The sequence below is a fragment of the Parus major genome, chromosome 6, assembly GCF_001522545.3.
Source record: "Parus major isolate Abel chromosome 6, Parus_major1.1, whole genome shotgun sequence".
Lineage (NCBI taxonomy): Eukaryota > Metazoa > Chordata > Aves > Passeriformes > Paridae > Parus > Parus major.
The window spans coordinates 15904848-15924255 of NC_031775.1; the positions used below are offsets into that span (position 1 = coordinate 15904848).

At 40.2% G+C, this 19408-nt stretch overlaps 1 protein-coding gene across 6 annotated transcripts in view; it reads right to left on the bottom strand.

Annotated features, from left to right (window-relative positions):
- Positions 1-363: 363 nt before the first annotated feature.
- EXOC6 (exocyst complex component 6) overlaps positions 364-19408 on the bottom strand; it is an 89760-nt gene continuing 70715 nt past the window's right edge. For 4 of the 6 annotated variants that reach the window (XM_015632735.3, XM_015632737.3, XM_015632739.3 and 1 more), the window contains 3 exons: positions 2315-2427; positions 1954-1965; positions 364-1487 (listed from right to left, as the gene is read on the bottom strand). In XM_015632735.3, coding sequence (XP_015488221.1) covers positions 1355-1487; positions 1954-1965; positions 2315-2427 — 258 coding nt within the window. In that variant the 3' untranslated portion in view covers positions 364-1354. The other 2 variants (XR_001522505.3, XM_015632741.3) reach the window with 2 other exon arrangements.

The following is a 19408-nucleotide window of genomic DNA, read 5'->3' on the forward strand; positions in this document are numbered from 1 at the left end:
CGGGGCGCCCCAGCTGGAGGCGGGACGGCCGCCCCTGGGAGCGGGGCACCATCTCCGCCCCGCCGGGAGCTCCCGGCGCCCCCTCGGGCCAGCCTGCCCAGGTAGCGAGTCCCGTACCGGGCTTCCCCGACCAGGGAGCGTCCCAGCCCTGCTCGGCAAGCCTCACTGCCCCCCGGCTTCCCGGCCTGCAGCGGCAGTCGGGGAGGGCCTGCAGTGCTCCCGGCCCGCACCCCGCCGTCGGGGCCGCGCGGATCCCCGGCCGCCTTCCCCGGGGGGAAATCACCCATGAGTGGGGACCTGCACGGGTCCCGCAAAACCGGCTCCGAGCGTGCTCCGGTGTGTGAAATTAAACAGGAATACGGGTGAGGTTTATATTACTGTATTTAGACCGTCAATAACTTAAAAATACAGCGAAAATGTACATTATTTTTACACGTTCCATTTGGTTTGTATTTGTTAGACATTCTCTTAGTGTCTAAAACAGCCAGGAGGGGACAGTGCAAAGACTGGTAGTGGGACAAAATGCTAATCGCTGGGATGGGGCTGGCAGGAGAAAGCGCAAACTAACAAACAGATGCGGCACAAAACCAACAGCGGCAAACCTATTCCTTACTGCAACCTGGGATAAAGAACCCGAGATCTTACGAAAGTACAGTTAGAAATAGTAACCCTGAGGAACAAAACCAAACGAAACAACAACGTGTCACATTATAAAGAACTCAAATGGTTATTTACATTACAACTTCGAGATTAAACCCTTTTGGAGAACAAAGCCTAAGTCCTAATGCTAAATAGATATCTAGTTCTCAGGTAGTTTTCAAAGGTACTAAAAATCAGAAGACTTTTTCATACCTCCAGACTACAAAACCTGGTATACAAAATTATGTCCAATCACTTTAAGGCTAATATACATTTAATGCAGGAAAACAACAGGCGGCATCTGAAACACAAGTATCTCAATGCTTAAAAACATTAAATTAGGATTCAACCAGAAAACAGCAACTAAGGGATCATTTCTCAAATAATTCCTAATCTGAGCAAAATTTTGGACACCATATCTGCAGCTATTTAAATAACATATTTACAGTTCAGCTGTTCCATGTACAATACAATTGCGCTGGTTTTTATTGTACAACCTCATTTTTCACCATTTGTTTACAATATACAAAATAGTATTCGATCCATTAAAAATACGTACAAAGAATTGCTTGTTGAAGACTACATGTACAATCCATCTACTGCATTTTTCTTTTTCTCTGTCAAACAAAAGTCCTAACTGGTATCACCATTTGCTTAGTAGAAATAGTGGCTAAGAAACACCTCGGTGTGATGAGATACTGTCGATTTAAGAGGCCTATGTGTGCTGGGACATACCATTCACTAAACTCCTAAGTTGCTTTACTACAGTCTCTATTAGCTTCTGCTTGTCACGGTCATTCTTCCTGAACTGAGCAAAAATGTTGTTCTTTTTGCTGGAGTCTTTCATTCTAGAGAAATAAAAAAGTAAATGACAAACACATTAGAAACACAAATTGAAAAGGAAAGATCAACTATTTTGATTGGTTTACTAGTGTTCCTCTTTTGATCTTTCCACTAATAAGAACTGGAAGATTACAAAACCTGTTCACTATGTGTTCTTAAATTAAACTTCTGCAATGCAGAATTCGTTTTATCAAATACTACTTCACAAATAACCTGTAAGAATTAAGCAAATACCCCTTCAGCAGGACCCCGATCCTACCAATTGCCTTAGGAGGGAAGCAAGTCAGAAAACCCGTTAGTATCATCTGCTTCTACGGTAAATTCAGACTCGGCGAATGGGTGAGTTTTGTTCACCGTCAGAAACGGGCATATATATTGCTGATTTCCCGTACCAACAGATACAACAACGAAATTCCGGAAATTAAGGAAGTTAGAGAAACAATATTTTGTAACAATATAGGCGATACGTACCCTCTGTGAACTCTGCAAAAGACATTTTCATCGCGGGCAGGAGAGGAGAGAAAACACTGTTAGAAAGCGTATTTAAACCGCAGCGCGCTTTGATGCGGTTTTTACAAGCAGGTTGGTACCGGGCTGCCGGTAACGTGCCCTGCTCACCCTGCCCTCCCTGCCCGCCCGCCAGGCCGGCCGAAACCTCGCACCGGCTTCACTACGGCCAAAGCTCAGCGTCTCCCTTCCCTAGAGCGGCAATTCGGGCAGCCGCTGGCTGCTCCCGCGGCCCCGGCCCCGCCGCTCCCGGCAGGGCGGCTCCGGCTCCGGCGCCGCTTTGCATCCCAGCGCCGGCAGCTCCGGCCCCGGCCCCCGCACTTACTTCTCCAGGAGCGTGAGGGCCGTGCTGGGGTTGACCCGCAGATACTTGGAGGTGGCCTGCCCGTAGTCAGCCAGGTAGGTGGACCAGTCCCACACCATGAAGAGGTCCAGGAGCTGCGGGGGGGAGAGACGGATGAGGGAGTGTGGGGCGGCTCTGCAGAGAGGCCGGGCGCAGCCCCTCGCCGAGCCCGGCCAACACTCCCCCTTCACCTGCCCATTTCCTTCTTTAATGTCTCACACCTCCCTCAGTGTGCAGGCAGGCGGCTGTGCAGGTTTGGCCCCAAGAGGGAATGCTAATGGCTTCACGTTTTAGTATTTGGGAACTTGCTTTACCGTGGGGAGCAAGACAGGGATGCTCCTGTCTGTTGCTTCTCAAAGTAATTTAAATGAGAGGTTCAGGTAGTCTCAACTAAGTGAATTAAACACCTTCTGGCTGCACTCTCCATTGTGACTGATCCCTGAAACTCAGTGCCAAGCCCGGGGCACACTTCTGGCCCAAACAAACCCAATCACTTCAGTGGAGGAACAAAAAGTCTCCAAGCACAGTCCTACACTTGGCTGCAGTTTCAAATCAGGTCTTTGACTCATGCTCTCAGAGCTGCTGTTCAACAAAAAAAACAGCCTGCTTTTACAATCAGACGCAATGCCGAACCTTCAGCAGCCAGCACCCTCTCACAGCCCTCAAAGCCTAATTCCCCCTCCACCATCACGGGGTGCAGGCCAGGCACCGCTGGGCACCCTGCCCAGGCTGCCAGGGGCCAGGGCACAGGCAGCCCCGCTCGGGGATGCCTTTCCCACGGCTACCTGCGGGCCAGCGGGCCCCACTGCCATTGACGTCAATGGCGGGGCGCCTCAGCTTCCCCCTGCGTCTGGTGCCGGGCCTTGTCCTGCTGCTGAGGGCTAACGAGGGCTTGTTCTCAGGCTGTCCCGTGTTAGCCAAAACTACTGTTAAAATAAGCGTTGGGAACCATTAACAACACTTTGCCCCAGCGTGTAGTGCCTGTGGCTGCTCCACTGAGCTGGGTCCTCAGTGTAACCTAGAGCCCTGCTTGCCTGCAGAGCTGCTGAATCAGTAATGCTGGAAAGGTGGGCTGCAACAGGATTTTGTGTAACAAAACCACTTAAAAAAATGTAACAGAATACTGCAAGTCACACCATTTTGCTATTTCAAGGAAGAACCCTCTTCACTTCAAACATTTGCTTCTGCTAAGGAAGACCAGAGCTGTTACAGCTGGGACACAAAAGTAGCAGCCCCTACTCCCACAGGCAGAACTGCAGCAGGCACCCGCTCCTCTGACTTCTCAGGCTACACTAAGAGGAGGACTGCACCCCAGAGAACCTTGCCTTCCTCAAATTTCTCAGCCCAATAAACCATCAGAGATGTCCAGCAATGCTCGTGACCAGAATTATAACAATATAATAATAATCAATTTATTTACAGAATAAAAGGATACATCTAGTCCTCCCAGGTTCAAATTTCTATGCCTCCCTTTTGCAAATTTTTCCACTTCCAAACCACTCTATAATGTTACTTTCAAATATAGGGTCTAATTTAAATACATAATTTTCTAATTAATTACTCTTTCCTTATTTGTAGTGCAGTCTTTTAGGACTAGGTAGCAACATTTCCTGGTATTATAATGGACCTCTGACACACCTACTGCTCGGTCATCCCGAAGACCTTCAGGGACCCTTACAAACCTCAGTGACATTTACATTTTACATTTAACTATCTCAAAGGGGTGAAAGTATCTAAAACCCAAGGAGGCTATTTCATTCTCTGCTGACCAGATATCCATGATAACCACCAAGGTCAAATTCAAATGGTTCTTTCCCACAAAGCCCTTTCTCAAGATGGACACCACAAATTTTACTGAGTTGCTGAGAACATGCCTTCAGTCACCAAGCAAACAGACTTGGGAAGGCTTGACAACTCAGAAATTAGCATCAGTTGTGAAACTCACAGCCTCAGTTGCTACTGCATATTACTCATCACTTGTTATTACCTGCGTAACACAGTTTGTGGTGCCCAGTGCCCACAGAGGTATTTTAAAGCACAACCAAAAGAGTGGAAAGATAGGACAGGCACATACACAAGACAAGCTGTGAGGATAAAGCTGTCAGGAACCCAAACTATATAATCTGGTCATTACTATCTTACTGCTACTTACAGTGCTACTTGTCATGGGCTCCACATGGGACACAGTCCTTAAGGATCGACCAACATTCCTGCAGTTGTATTCAGTGAGTCCAAGGTGAAAGATTTCATTTCTTACCCCTATTGTACTACTGAAATTGAGGATTCTGGGTAAATCCTAAATAACCCTGAAGCTCATATGGGTGAAAGGTATCTAAAGGTATCCTGCTAGCAATGTGTGGCCCAAAGCCACTGACGACTGACACGATTACAGTGCTGACAAGTTCAAAGAAACTTCCCTGACAATAGTGCATGAGTGAGTTTCATATGATGCTTTCAATGGTTGACTCAACTGATTGTGCCACAGCTCTGGGAAATCTCTGTCATAGTGATTACTCGAAGATTACATCTCATTTGTCACCTGGCCAAACATAGGAAGCATGTAGGGCTCTAAACAGACCATGAAGTCTGTTGTTTTTCCAACAGGAGGTAAAAAAGTATATCATATATGAAGTATATTCTGTGCACTCCCAGACAGTCCTGGCCCTAAAGAATGAACACCCAAAGAGATTGGCAAGGGGGATGTACCCAGAGCTTCTTCCCTGCACCATGCATGGTCAAAGAGCTGCACACAACCAACCTCATGTTAATAAATCTCTTAAGTTCAAGCAGCTGTCATGACATGCGGCAGGTAGCTCAAAGGTTCAGACATGCAATCAAATGACACATGCCACTCAGTCAACAGCCCCTTCCCTCCTTCTGTGCATTTGCTCAGGAGCTGCAATGTGACAATCATGTCCTGGTTCTGGATTAAATGTGGCAGGGAGCTGCAGACACTGCTGGAAATCAGACTGCTGCTGTGCATGACTATGCATTGTGCATTTTGTCCCACTCACAGCTGCAGTTCTGCACTGTTGCATACTGCCGTATGCAGTGGGCTTTGACAGCAAGTACTGCATGCTGTGGGGTGGGCAAGAGCTGCCTGGTGTGCAGCACTTGGGATCTATGTCCTGGCCGTTCCTATCACCTGCATCTGCCCTGGCACCCAGGCTCGGTGGGTGCACAGCCAATACAGGCGCTTTGTGAGGGGATAAAGTTGGCAAGCAGCCAGTGGCAGAGAGGACAGTCTAGCAAAAATGACTCACTGGCCCCAGGACCACCACATGGGTGGGAAATAACTTCAACCCATTCATGCAAAGCTTCACTTGAGCACAACACAACACTGAATTCACCTTCAATCCCGCAGCAACAATGCAGAGGTGCTACTCACCAATTCGTCCCACTTTCTGCTGCTCTGTTCCTTTCTGATTTACACCATCTTTTGCTACACAAATGTGTGCCCCATTTAAATCAATAATTTTAATTCCTCTCCCTGATATATAAAAAGTGGGACTGTCTTGGCCACAAGCATGTGATGTATATGAAGCACAGGACAGTTTGCTTGTTCTGTGACAGTAGTTTTTACTGCAGCATCTAGGATCAAAAATGATTAAAGGCCAAGTTAAAGCAACATTTCCCTACTACTACTTTATCTATTACAGCTTTCACTATTGCTGAGACAGAAACTGAAAATGAGATGTATTATCTAACAAGAAATGCTCCACACTGGCATACACTGTCAAAAGACAAATGCTGGCAAACAGTAGGTCCTGGCAATAAGTATTTCCCAGACTCAAAAAACAGTCAATGGCCATAGAATGTATCACATCATACTGGTGCACCTGGCTGTGACTCTTTCAAGGTTAGACTGTGCACAGCTTGCCTTGAAATGACAATAGGAAAAATGTTTATTTTGCACATTCATCTTTCCTAAGTTAACACATATGGAAAAAACTTCAGACAGAAAGGCAGTCTCTCTCACTACTCAGTCTGGAGGCAGCACAGCCCATTTTGGCTGAGAAAGCTACTCAGCCCCCACCTAAGGAGCCACCCAAGGGTGTTCAGTCAGAACCAGCTTATCATGCAGCCAAAACACTGTAAAGCACCAAATAAACTAAATATATGTACTCTGCTACCCAAGAACAATGGCACAGCTGTGCTCTTTATCCCATAATAACCATGAAAAATAAGAGTAAGCTCAGACAGGCAATACTATACCTGAGTATTTTATAATGAAGCTGAATATGCTTCCCTAGGAGCAAGGAGCAATTATTCCCTTCTGACTAGGAACAATTTGCAGAGATGTAAGAGATGTGCGTGTGTCTGAGTCATTATGTAAAAAAAAAAAAAAAAAAGAGGAACACAGCAAAAAAAACAAAACAACAAGCTTTAGCTTTTCCTGCTTTCCTGTACACCACACAGAACATCCTATATATTGTCAACTTACTTACATTTACAGGATAACAGTCCACACTTCCACCTTATTTAGAGGATTTTGCCTCTTCTATAGGTGTGATATAAGGGGAAGCTTTAGCCAACATCTTGGAACCATCAAAGCTGGTGATCAGAGAGCAGCATGTTTCTTTGGCTGTACGTGCAACAGTGTTGCTTTCCCAAACCATTACATTATTAGTCACATACATACTTCTAACATTATAGGTAACTTAAGCCTCTGGTTGCTGCACTGCACTTTTATTTTGAATTATGCTCTACAGTGCTTTGATTTTGTAATTTTCCCTTCATGTGCAGGTATTTTCTAAATGCCTTTTATGTCTAACATTAGGTCTCTCTGTAGAAACAAACATCACTTGGAAAAGGTGATGTTTATATGTACTTATGTAAAAGTTTATAGTAATTTCTGACATTATACAGACAACACTGCTATTTTTAATTTGAAGACTTATTTTAAAAGATACTAAGCTATGTTTTGGTAAAAGACCTCCGACTGTAAGACCTTGCTAGCTAACACAAAACATTATAATATTGATGCTATGAGGGATCTTAAACTGATATGAAAGATCTTAAACTTTTAGGGACAGAATTCTGATTTCAAATAGAGTACTTGCACCTATTCTTCAAAGTTAGTACTCTAAGTTTTGCCAGTATCTAGGTGATATGGCCATATTTGAATAGAAATTACTCTTCATCATTGCTCACTAAAGCTTTGTATTGTATTACCTAAAGTTCAGAGCAGCTCAGCCATAGTCCTGTATTTAGGCCATCTTGTAATTATGTGAGAATTTTGTGCACTGGGAACTGCTGGAATTGATCATCCGGTCCTTTCAGTGCTGTTTGAGCCTCTTGTCACATCCTCAGATATCATACAGATGCCCTTTCCTTTTTACTTTTGGGCAACTGTCAGGAATAATCTTGGAAGAGAACGCAACTTTGGGAACTTGCTTCGCACCGAGTGAACACAGCAACAGACAGGAATAGGAGACGTGAGCTTTACTGATGGAAATGGGGGCAGTGTCCATTAAACACTGTGCTGGTTATACTAAAAAAATCCTAATACTAAATTATCAAGGTACCTTAGGGCAAGTTGGAATGGTGCAAGTTGGAACCTCTTCTGAAGCAGCATGAGCATCAGCAAATAGCTTTGGTTGTACAAATGGCACCAGTGATTCAGGAGCAGGAGATAAAACCCAGTTGTGTGTTTAATTTCCTATTTACCTTTCAGTAAAGTCAAATATTCCATACAAAGAAAAGTAATTCTTTTAATATATCACTGTCAGTTATGTCAGTTCTGGCCCACTCTCCTTTGCTCACAAGCTGAATATTTCTTATGCTAAACAGTTTATTAACCCCTAATCACCCAGTTACTTCTGGACTTGATTGCATGTGTAATTACCTTTTGTCAGGTACAATTTGCCTGATAAACATGTCAGAACACTTGCTGCTTAGTCTGTTGAAACAGATAAATGCTGTCTTTCCACAGCCTTGGGGCATAATTAACAGGGAAAAAAAAGGCAGTTATAAAAACACACAGAAGCTGATTCAGTGAGGCAGGAGTTCACAGCGTGCAGCCCGCCAAGGCCCATTGCCCGGCCCGCTACGCTTGCCTGAGCTCTTATTGAGTTCCAGCCTGCTGTGACAGGGCAAAGGGGGCAGCCCTCAAAAACTGAGATTTAAAGTAGGTTTCCACGTGAACTTCAAAAAAGAGTGGGATGATGCCTGTTTGGAAAGAAAAAAAAAAAAAAAAGAAAAAAAAAAAAAAAAGAAAAAAAGAAAAAGAAAAGCCAACACAGCGAAGCAGCAAATAATGAAATTGGTAGAGTCCCTGTCATCACTATGTGTTATATGCTCAAGCAGACTCTCTGGGATGGGACCGGGAGCGGAAAAACTAAAAGAAGGCAGAGGGGGAAAAAAAAAGTCAGGAAAAGCAAACCGGTCAGGATTAACTAAAATGCTTTGTGGCATCCTTGGGCTCAATTGCTTCTGATTTCTGCCCTGTAGTGTTTGCAGGTTATGTACCCATGCGCTACGGGGAGTGCGAAAAAAGAAATCCTTACCTGACCTCTGGATAACCCAAACAGGAGATTAGCCCATTTCCAAGCAAAGCAGGTTGTCACACTGTTAGGCCAATTGCTTCTATTGACACTTTGCATAAACATCTTACACAGGGTGATCAGAAAGGACTGTTACGCCATTAATGCTCTTTTTATTTTTTTATACCTAAGTCTTACAGAATAAAGGCCTTTCTGAGTAAGGGATAACAAAAGGGTCAAAAGGTCACAAACATTCTTTTAAGTAGGCAAAAATCGGGGAAGTTTAGATTCATTGAAAAGTGCAAATTGGAATTTTTTTGCATCTTGAAACATTCCAGCACACTCAGCTTTTCCTATTTTCACTTCTAGTAAATTCATTATCTACTTAGTTGTGCGTTTTCACTTTCAAATAAGAAAAACTCGAAAGTCTTCATTTTAGGAAATCACAAGCTGTCTAACCTTCTCAGCTAATCAGTAAACTAAACAGACTTAGACATTACCATTGAAATCCTTGTGAGGACCAGTGTGAAAATATATAGAACTTTTTTTTGAAGTGGGATGACTGAACAGTCTCTCATGTACAGTTTCTACATAATTTACACAGCATGTGGTTTGCACTGTGTACAGCAAAATATTCTATATTTTCTTTTGTTTTGCTTTCGCTTTGATCAGAGATGGAAACAATCTCCCTTTAATAGTATAAAAGCCACCTGCTGGGCATCACAGACTACAGCTAATTGGTAAATTCTTTGAAATTTTGATATAATGGATTTTGACCTCTTTAATTAAAAAAAACCCAAAGCCTAGAATACGGTGAACTCTTCTGAGAAATGAATAGTGCCAAGCATATACAACTGCAAGCTACACCCAATCTTTTCCTAGGAAAGAATACAGAAGTAATATCACAACTTTTTCCTTGAGGATGCATGGCTTTTGGCCTACAAAAAAGTAGACTATTGCTAGCTATGTATCATTTAAGTCACTAAGATAAAGAAAAAGCAAACACTATAATATTTCTATTATTACTATTTTTATTTGGCTTTGAAGCTAAAAAGCACCAAACACGAAGGTGACTTTTTCATTTTAAACACAGTAAGCTCACAAAAGCCACTCACAGATGTTCCAGTCCTCAACATTTCCTACCCTGTGGAGCTCACACTGTACCAACCCACCCCACCTTATTTTAAGAAGGACAAATGGGTTTCAGGACTCAAAAGGAAGCCTGTCAGCCAGAATCGTTGCTGTTTCATAATCTCTGACATAATGTTAACCTTTCAGTGGAGCTATAATCTCATTGCTTTGGGAACTCTGAGGCAGCACTGTCTTTCTTTTGTTAAAACACTTATTTATATTCTGCCCAGCATAATGGGGCCATGGTCCATGACTGGGACTCATAGGCACTGCAGTAACACAGCTACACAACAACAACAACACTTTTTAAATCTTTGCTTAGGTTTCATGTACAAGTATACAAGAACATATCTTACACAGGTATACACTTATTTCCAACAAAAACTGTCTGCATGATGAAGATCACACCATCATTATTTACCAAGTTATGCTCCTGTTAATTAAAGCATGCACACCATGAAAGCCTTACTAAATTGGAAAACAAAACATAAAGGACCAGGATCAGAATCAAAACTGGACAAAGACAAGTCTTGTTTACTCTGAACATTTCATGGTTGCAAAGGAGCAACAGAACTACTTAAAATATAGATACCTAAATCCAGCTTGAAAGAAAAAAAGACAGAGTTTGCTAACTGTAGAATAACATTGTACCAACCAAACACAATTATCACTTAATCAGTAGGTGTTCATTACTGCTGACAAACATCTTGTTAGCCTGGTTATCAAGTCTGCCTGCCACTTGGCAAAATATTTTGTTTTATTTACACCTGGTGACTTATTTTGTGAATGTGGTGAATTTCAGAATCTCCCCTACTGATCACATAACTGGAATAATGCACATTGGTCTTGTATTTCAAAGTGTACACTGATCTCTTGAACTGTGAACGTCTCCCTGTAGTTTATGCTATTCTTCTGCATTGGTACAACAAATGGATTTTCAAAGTGATGTTATGGAGACTTAGCTATGCAATTCCCATTAGTGTCAATGGGGGTCGCAGGCTAAATTCCTAGACAACGCTTTGAAAACTGAGCCCTGGATTTTCAAAGGAAGCATAGTCTGTGTTAGCCAGCGTCTTTCAATTTTTAAGCCACTGCATTAAGACATGCCTTTTTCTTTTAAGCACCATGCATTTAGAAATTGTGTCTAAATTTGGGACATTGAAATGTTCACAAGAATGAAACAATTTTGTATTTAAATGCTACCATCTGTTTCAAATTTATAAGTGAAATTTTATCTGTCACTATCTTGAATGTTGGGATACAATCTTCAACACATTCATAAATGTACAATGTATAATGTTATGACAGCTGAACCACTGGGATTTGTTGTTATTCTAAGAAAAAACCGTAAGTTATTTGTGTTCATTTTGTAAGAATATTCATTCTTTTATAAGAAAAAAATCCTTGCAAAGGGCAGAATTCTTTCCTAAAATTTGGACCTTGTGGTACACTTTGAGAGATGCCTGGTCTTGTTACATTCAAGAATTTATTCTTTTTATTCTTTGGCACTTCAAATTAACTTGGGCCTGCCTACAAAATTGAATACTTGCTGTTGAAGTCAGGTGAACAAGCTTGTTGCTGTTACCTTAACCAGAAAAACATTCACAATGTATAATTTTTACAAATACCATTAAAACTTCAAGCAGCCCAATATGTAACATCTGAAGACACAGAAAAGTAGTTTCTGAGACAAATATAAATAGCTAGGCCTTATGAACCACACAGTATAGCAACAAGTAATACCTCTTCAAAGAAGATTTGTTTAATTACAGTGAAAATGTTTATTATGAAGTGTGTTGCTCTTCATCATTAAAGAATAAACTGGACTAGTAGCAAAAGAACCATCTTTTGAGTCTAGAAGCAGGGAAGAGTTTGAAAAGCAGGAGCCTGGCAGACAGTCAGGCTCCAGAGGGCACGGGCTCGGGCCAAATTGCTCCTGTCAAGCGTGTTAGTCCGTACACAAAGTCCCCTTAGACAAAGCATAAACTATGTCAATGGCAAAATTTGTGTGGATTAAGAATTGTGTATTATGCAATGGTCAGGTCATTCACCATTTTTTCTGGTTTTGAGCTCCTGACGCAGAGGTGTACATGCTCAAACAGCATGCAGGGGTGACAAGTGCAGACCCCCAAAACAGGCCATCTGCCTCTCACCTGAAGGAGACTTTGAAAACACAATTTCAAAATTTTTAAAACACAATGTTAAAATTATGAAGTATTTAATATAGCACAGTTAAATCTCTCAGCTGACATTTTCACTTGGCTTCTGATTGTTTTTTTAAACACAGGCTTGTCAGTAGTACTTAAACATTGACATCTACCAAGAAGAAATTTTATAGTTCAGTTTATTTAATCTTTAATTTTCTACAGGCACTTGTTTTTTACTTGCACTAGAGTCACAAGAGGTTTGCTTTAAACTATTCACTCATCTATGAAATAATGCCATAAATTGCACATGATGAGGCACAGTATCCTAAAATAAGCTTCTCAAGGATTAAAACTATCATTTGTCTCAATCCTTTCCTTAAAAGTCTATCTGAGATGATTCACTTAAAAATGTCATCAAAAAGTTCAAAATCAAAAGTCACATTTTAACCACCTTCTCTGGTTTAGAGACGAGTCTAATTCAAATTAATCTAATTTGGTGTAAGTAGAATAAAATTCAAACATAAAACACATCCACTTTTATACTGTGTTCTGGAATTGAACACTGTTGTCTCATGTGTCACATTTTATATTTAGCATTCTCCATGAGGGTTAACTCTAGATGCCTGCAGTCTTACAAATACGTATATGCACCATACCATAAGAAATCACTATCTGACAGATGCTGATTCGAACTCCCCCAAAACTGTCCTTGTATACACATGCATCTGATCTAGACAATCAGGCTGCTGTACCCTAGAACTAATCATCTGCAGTGGTCTGCCCAAGTATACATCTGCAAGTTTAAATTTCAGACCAGTTACTTCTAGAATTGAAGAAAGGAGCTTTAGATACACAGCCCGGCGCACAAATGCAAACTGATGCTTATGGGAAGACAAGTGAGCATGACACAGCTCCACAGCATCAGCTTTGTGCTTACAGAGGAAGAGACTTCAGCTCTTTGTGTGAAGCTGCAGCTCAAGAACAGACCCAGCACACCACCAATGCAGGCACTGCACTGACTCAGTGAACAGGGCATTTCCCTCTCCCAACTTTCCAGTCTTGTCATATTCCAACTTGGATAAAAACACCAGAGAAAATTACGTCTATGAAATATGCTGAAATTACATTGCTTCAGAGATTGATTCAACTTAGCAGAAGGTCTGTAAGGTTTATTAGCACTCTTGAATATGCAGCAATTGCTCTCCTCAGAAGTCCATGATCTGCAGTGTGTATTATGAATCACACCATTTCCAGAGAGATAACCTGAGGTTCTACTGCAGGTTTGGTTCAACACAACAGAGTAATTATTTTTTAATTAACGACTTTCTTTTGGTTTAGTTTCTTTTAGCATCTGTGCATTTCTCAAAAGCTGCACATCTAAAATAAAAAATTACAGCCACAGTGTGCCAGATTCTTCTCTTAGGCAGTCATCAAAACACTTAGACTTTTATATACATGGTATCTCTCTGAAAAGCTTCTGCAGGAAGCAGATACAAACACAGCAACTGCTCCATAAAGTCTCTCAGCTGATCTTGGGTGCTGAGCTAGAATATGTGAAGAGCCACTGGAATTCAAGACATAAAAGGCCACAAAACAGCATAACTTTGTTTGCATCCAGAAACAAAAATCCAGTGCAATCCATAAGGCACAGATACTTACAGATGTGGCAATCATAAGTTTACTGTAAACAGATAGTTATTTCTTCCGAAGTAGTGCACTCAGGGAGGGTATGGCTGCATAACCACCCTTTATAGCAGATGAAGTTACATCCCTTAGGGAAAGCTATGCTAGACCTGAGAACCTCTGGACAAGGAATTCCACAATCGGTAGCTCAGGAATGTAAATAGAGACAAGTTAAAAGGAATGCCAAAATCACTAGGAAAAAACTTTCATATTCTTTCATGGACAACCTTCACTTTCCCCTTCAGCTACAAGAAAACATTTACTTCCCTATGTATATCTATCAAATGATTTTCAAAACGTTTTAGCAAATACTAATAGCTCATATAAAATCCTGGTTTTGTTCCATTAACTTGTTGTTTAGATAACTTCGTTTAACAAATGCTTCCAAGGCCAGCAAGTTGCAACCTGGATACCTCAAAATGTCCTTTTTTAAACTGGGTTTTTGCAAAAGATCTTTCTCCTCTAGTTGTTGCTCGTAAACATATTAGGAAAAACTCCATTTTGCTTAAAGGCAATAATCCAATACAATTTCTCTTCTAAGAAATACATCTTCAAGAAATTAATCTCCTTAGAAGACAGTCTTTTTCCTTCAGATTATGCATTTTCTCCTCAGTTCTACAGACAGTATTTTCTTTAAATATTTTATCTAAAAAAATATTTCTTATGACTTCCCTGGAAGACCGAGTAATTACAAATTATTATATATGTCATTTGCAATGACAATCTTCATATTTTAGCTCCAACAGATCTCAGTACATATGGAACTTTTGCTGAGTAATGATGGCAAAATTCAGCCTCTAATGCCTCCTGCAATTTAAAAACATCTTCCCCTTATTTTACTTGCCACTTTGAAATGTTATCCCTTTCTAGTGAGTAATCCTGTGCTAGATTCTTTCGCTTCTTAAACTAAGTTATTCTCACCCTTTATTGACTGACCAGATCTATTATCACATGTAAGCAGTGTTAATCCTCTAGTAATTAACACCCTTATTAAAGTAATTTTAATTCAAAGAAGTTTAAATCACATTATTGGTTTTATTTAATTAAGCTATGAGGGCTGTTTTACAGTGTCATTTGAATTTTCAGCTTGTGCCTTTTCTACAAGTTAGGCAGGTTCCCCCTGTAGCTGCCACACCCTGACACACACAAACCACCACCACCCCACACAGTTACCAGGGCATTTCTGTCTAAGAGTTATTCAACATTATTCCATTTCACTGAGAACTTCTTCAGCTTTTCTGCACGTCAATGGATGCAAGACATAGACACTATACTAAACATTTTACCATTCCTGGGACTATCATTTGGATGTGCATTGGAATGATAGCGTCACATTCATCCTTCCAGAGGACTCAGTATCTTGTTAGTGCCTGAAGTGAAAGAGCCACTTTTAATGTCCTTTTCATACATCCTAAGCAAGGGAGAACATTTTTCTTTAAACTTCAGACTGGCAAAAAGAAACAGAAATCTGAATGCACTGAGTTGTGCCATTTACAATGGCCACTATTTCTGTTACTTTGAAAGTAAGTCAGGTTTTAAAACTGTGGTTTTGTGTGTACATCCTACTGCATGCTCCTTTCTATCAGAAAATCCCTGATGGCCTATGTTGTCTTACAGATCTCAGGTAAGCTACTCAACTGACACATTTGACACAGGGTCAAAAGATGAAAACTGTCTTCTGATTTAACTGCATCAAGTTACACTGTGCACTCTGGAAGAGTGTGGGCTAATTATGTGTCCTTCTGAACGATTTCCTGGAGGCACACTACTCAAACAGGGAGAGCTTGAGTTCTCCTGGGAATAAGGCAACCTGATGGTTTTATGGACTTTATACACCATTATCTGTGTACTGAAAGTTCTTTATTTTCTTTTGATAAAAACATCTATTCAAATTTCTACTGTTTAAAAAAGAAATGTTCTTACTTGATCTCAGCATAAACCATGGAAAATTATAAACACAGAAAGAAAAGGGAAAGAATAACAAAGTGCATTTAAAGACACAAATTGACTTTTTATCTTTTTTTTCCCCTCATCCCATATTTTTATGTTTTTCTTTTCTTCCCATGATCTAGTGCTTCCATCCACTCATATTTTGATTTATTTCTGCATATTTGTTATTACTCACTCTTTATTCACACTTTCTGTAATTGCAGGGTCTTTTAAGTTGCATTGTTTCTTTGCTATTAATGCTCTAGGGAGAGTCCTCTGCAAGGAGGACACAGTCTATATACGAATCTTCCATGTAAACTTTGTTATTTCAATGTTCTTTAAAATAGCACAATTTGTAAAAGGATAAATTGCTCCAAACCTGACACACCCGTAAGAACCATAAACATTAACATATATGACAAGCTGTGCCTACGAATATGCTGGTTCAGTCATATTGCTTACAGTACAACTAGTACACTTTGTTCAGATACCAGTTATAACAAACCAGAATGAAATTCAATGATTTCTTTTGCCAGTATCTTTGTATTAACTTCATCTCCCAGATTTCACTGACTGACTGAAGGCAATCTAGCTAGACAGAGTAATATTTTTTAATTTGTATTTCTGCAGTTCTAAGACAGACAACTGCAGAGCAGTGTCACATTATGGTATATCCTATACAAACACTTTTGAATGTATAATCTTTTTTCCTAAGATAGTATGATCCATTTCACCAATTCACCATTGCCTTATTATGTCCATGCAATTCCTTCCATGCATTGTTACTGCTCTGAAGCAGAGAAAAAGTCTTGTTTTCTTGATGTAAAAGATTCCTTTGATTTTACTGGATTTTATATTTGCCCTGCAGTGACTTCCAAAGATGAGATGGACTTTCTTTTTCACAGAAGAAACTAGCAAAAGGAAAAAAATGTGGTATTCTGTCAGCTGTGTGTGATTGACAGATAATTTAGAAAAGGAATGGAACCTAAGTATGTTGATTGATGCAACTGAAAAAAATATTGAAGGCAAGTCTACTGGGTTAAAGGGTTAGTAGTGCTGCTCAGTACATATTACATACCAGCAGTACTACCAGGTTGTACAAGGCTGAAGAATGTATGTGATTTTGGGGCAAAAATTACTTAATACACTAATGCAGCCCCGTGACTCCCCGATCAAAGACTAGGACTTAGAAACATTAAGAGAATACAATTAACAGATAACTTGAAATAAACCAATAATTTTCTTCTCTTGTGTTGCTCAATTAACAGTGCTTATTCATTAATCATAGGAGCCACATTTTTGCTCACAGAATTCAGAGAAAGTACTGGAGATATGGGGGCTCCAAAACTGAACTCCATCAGCTCAGGGCTACAAAAGGGCCCAGATAAAATGATGGAGATCTTGCAGCAACTGGCTGTCACCAGGAAGACAACAGCTTGATATAATGCATTCACAAACTTTGGGAAGTTGTCCACTCAAATCTTTCTTCCTTGCATGTACATAATTTCTTACATGACAAAGGCAAGGATGGTCTGGATGGGAGCAAAACTGCTAGCAGAAGAATAACTAAAGAGAATCTTCATTTCATTTGGTAACTTTCACTGAATGGAATGTGTAGCACTGACTCAAAGGGTAAGTAGGACTTTACAAATATAACAGGCACATAGATCAACTTCTAATTCAAGGAAGATATTTGTTAATTGAGAAATTATCTGGAAGTGAACCTTCTGAAACCTTCTTACAAACAGGTCCTTCTGCAAAAGAATAAAACCTTCTCCAGATAAAGTTTATTTAGTGCCATCTCTCATGTCATTGGAAATGGCTGCTTCACAAAGTGTTCCACAGCATGCCAGTTATTAAAGAAATTTAGTGTCATGCTCAAGAAAATTGAAGCCTTTTAGTTCTAACATTATGTGCAGAGTATTCTTGGGATTCCGCTTCAACTACCAAGGATAAAATTTTGTTCCATTTAAGCCCCAGTCTTATAGGAATTTTCTCAGTAAGTATGGGATAAGCTCTCTTGAATAGAAGGGTTTTCCAGAGATATGAAGTTTTCATCATAAAACAGCTCTGTAGGTTTTGAATTAATTGATTAACTATTTCTAAACTGTGTCTTGCAAAAGTAATGATGACCAAGAAGAGCTTAAAGCTGATTAAATGTGACAGCTGGTAGTATTCATCAGGGATTCAGATATGTCCATCTAAATAGTCTTAACAGCAGCTTTTGCCAACTTTCTATTTTTTCTTTTTTCCATATCTGCTTTGATCAAGCTCTCCAGTGAAACTTTTAGTGATTTCCATGATGGTAGCATTTAAAAGATGAAACTCCCCTGCCCAGTTCTAAGTCAAGTTTTCACCTGCACAAATGAGATCAATAAATGTGATTTCCTGTCTGTTCCCAAAATTATAAATTCATCCAACAACAACAAAAAATGCCCCAACTAAGGCTTATACTCTTATTCAAAGACTGTTATCTGCAGGTCTCAAAGTCAAGCTGAGTCAGTGCTTCACAAGTTCTGTGTAGTTTCTGAATACACAATACAGATTTCTTGCCAGCTCATTTAGCTCTTGTGTGTATCTTGTTAAATAAGAGGAGAACTCAGAGAATTGTATCCCTTACATTAACTAGCTTAAAGAAACAATATGGAATTTTCTTATTTTTTATAACTTCCATGACTTAGCTATCTATTCCATTCTTTACTGTTGATTAGGAGATGGCATTCTGTTCACACATTCCACCTTTACACCTCACAGCCTTTTGTGCACAATATATTATACTATACTTTCCTTTGGAGAAACTGCTAAGGTCCCCATATATGGAATGGGATATCTTGCAGTTAAATGGCCTTATGTATATAATTTTTGTTAAGTGAGGTATTGATAGAGCTAGTGAAGTAACAGCATTTGTACACTGAGGTTTTTCAAATCTATTTTCAAGTATGCCCCTCATTGTTAGTACACCATGATCTAGAGCAAAAACCTGGTACATGATCAGCATGTTATTTACACTTCTCTGCTGAAAAAGGGGCATTTAGATAATCTAGATACAATATTTTGCACTGAATTTGATGAATGATTTAAAGTCCCAAAGAATACACAGACACCTAATACCCGGCATGTGCGCTTTTAGTTTCTGGCACTAACAGGGTAGGCATACTTACTTATCAGGAAATTACTAACTTGCCATTCTTCTTTGATTCTGCAAATCCCTATCAAGATAGTGAATCCAAAGCCATGCTTGTTTTTGACTCCCTGCTGCTAATTTCTGTGCATTTGTTTCCCAAGCTTCCTAATTCTTACCAGCTGGCAGGTATAAATCCCATCCTAGTAATGAGCCAGCTTGCTTCTGTGTACAGAGCACTGATTGAAGTCTTCCTCACAAATATCTATACACACAGCTTGTGATCTGAGCCTCCTGTGATTAACTAAAGGCTTTGCAGAACCTAGCTGAGAAGAAGAAATCAGAAGTAAGAGATTCCATTGGGGAATATAAGCATTTACAAACAAGTTGTCAGAATTGTGTGAAGAATTCCTGTTTACTTGGAAGAATATAGTACTCTGAAGAAATATGGTGTCTTCCCTGCAAGCCAGGTAACACACATGTTGCTTGCAGTTATACTCAAACAACCATGTCATTTTAAACCCAGAGATGCATATGCATGCTACTGCTGTATGATGCAAACACATGAGATCTGAACCTT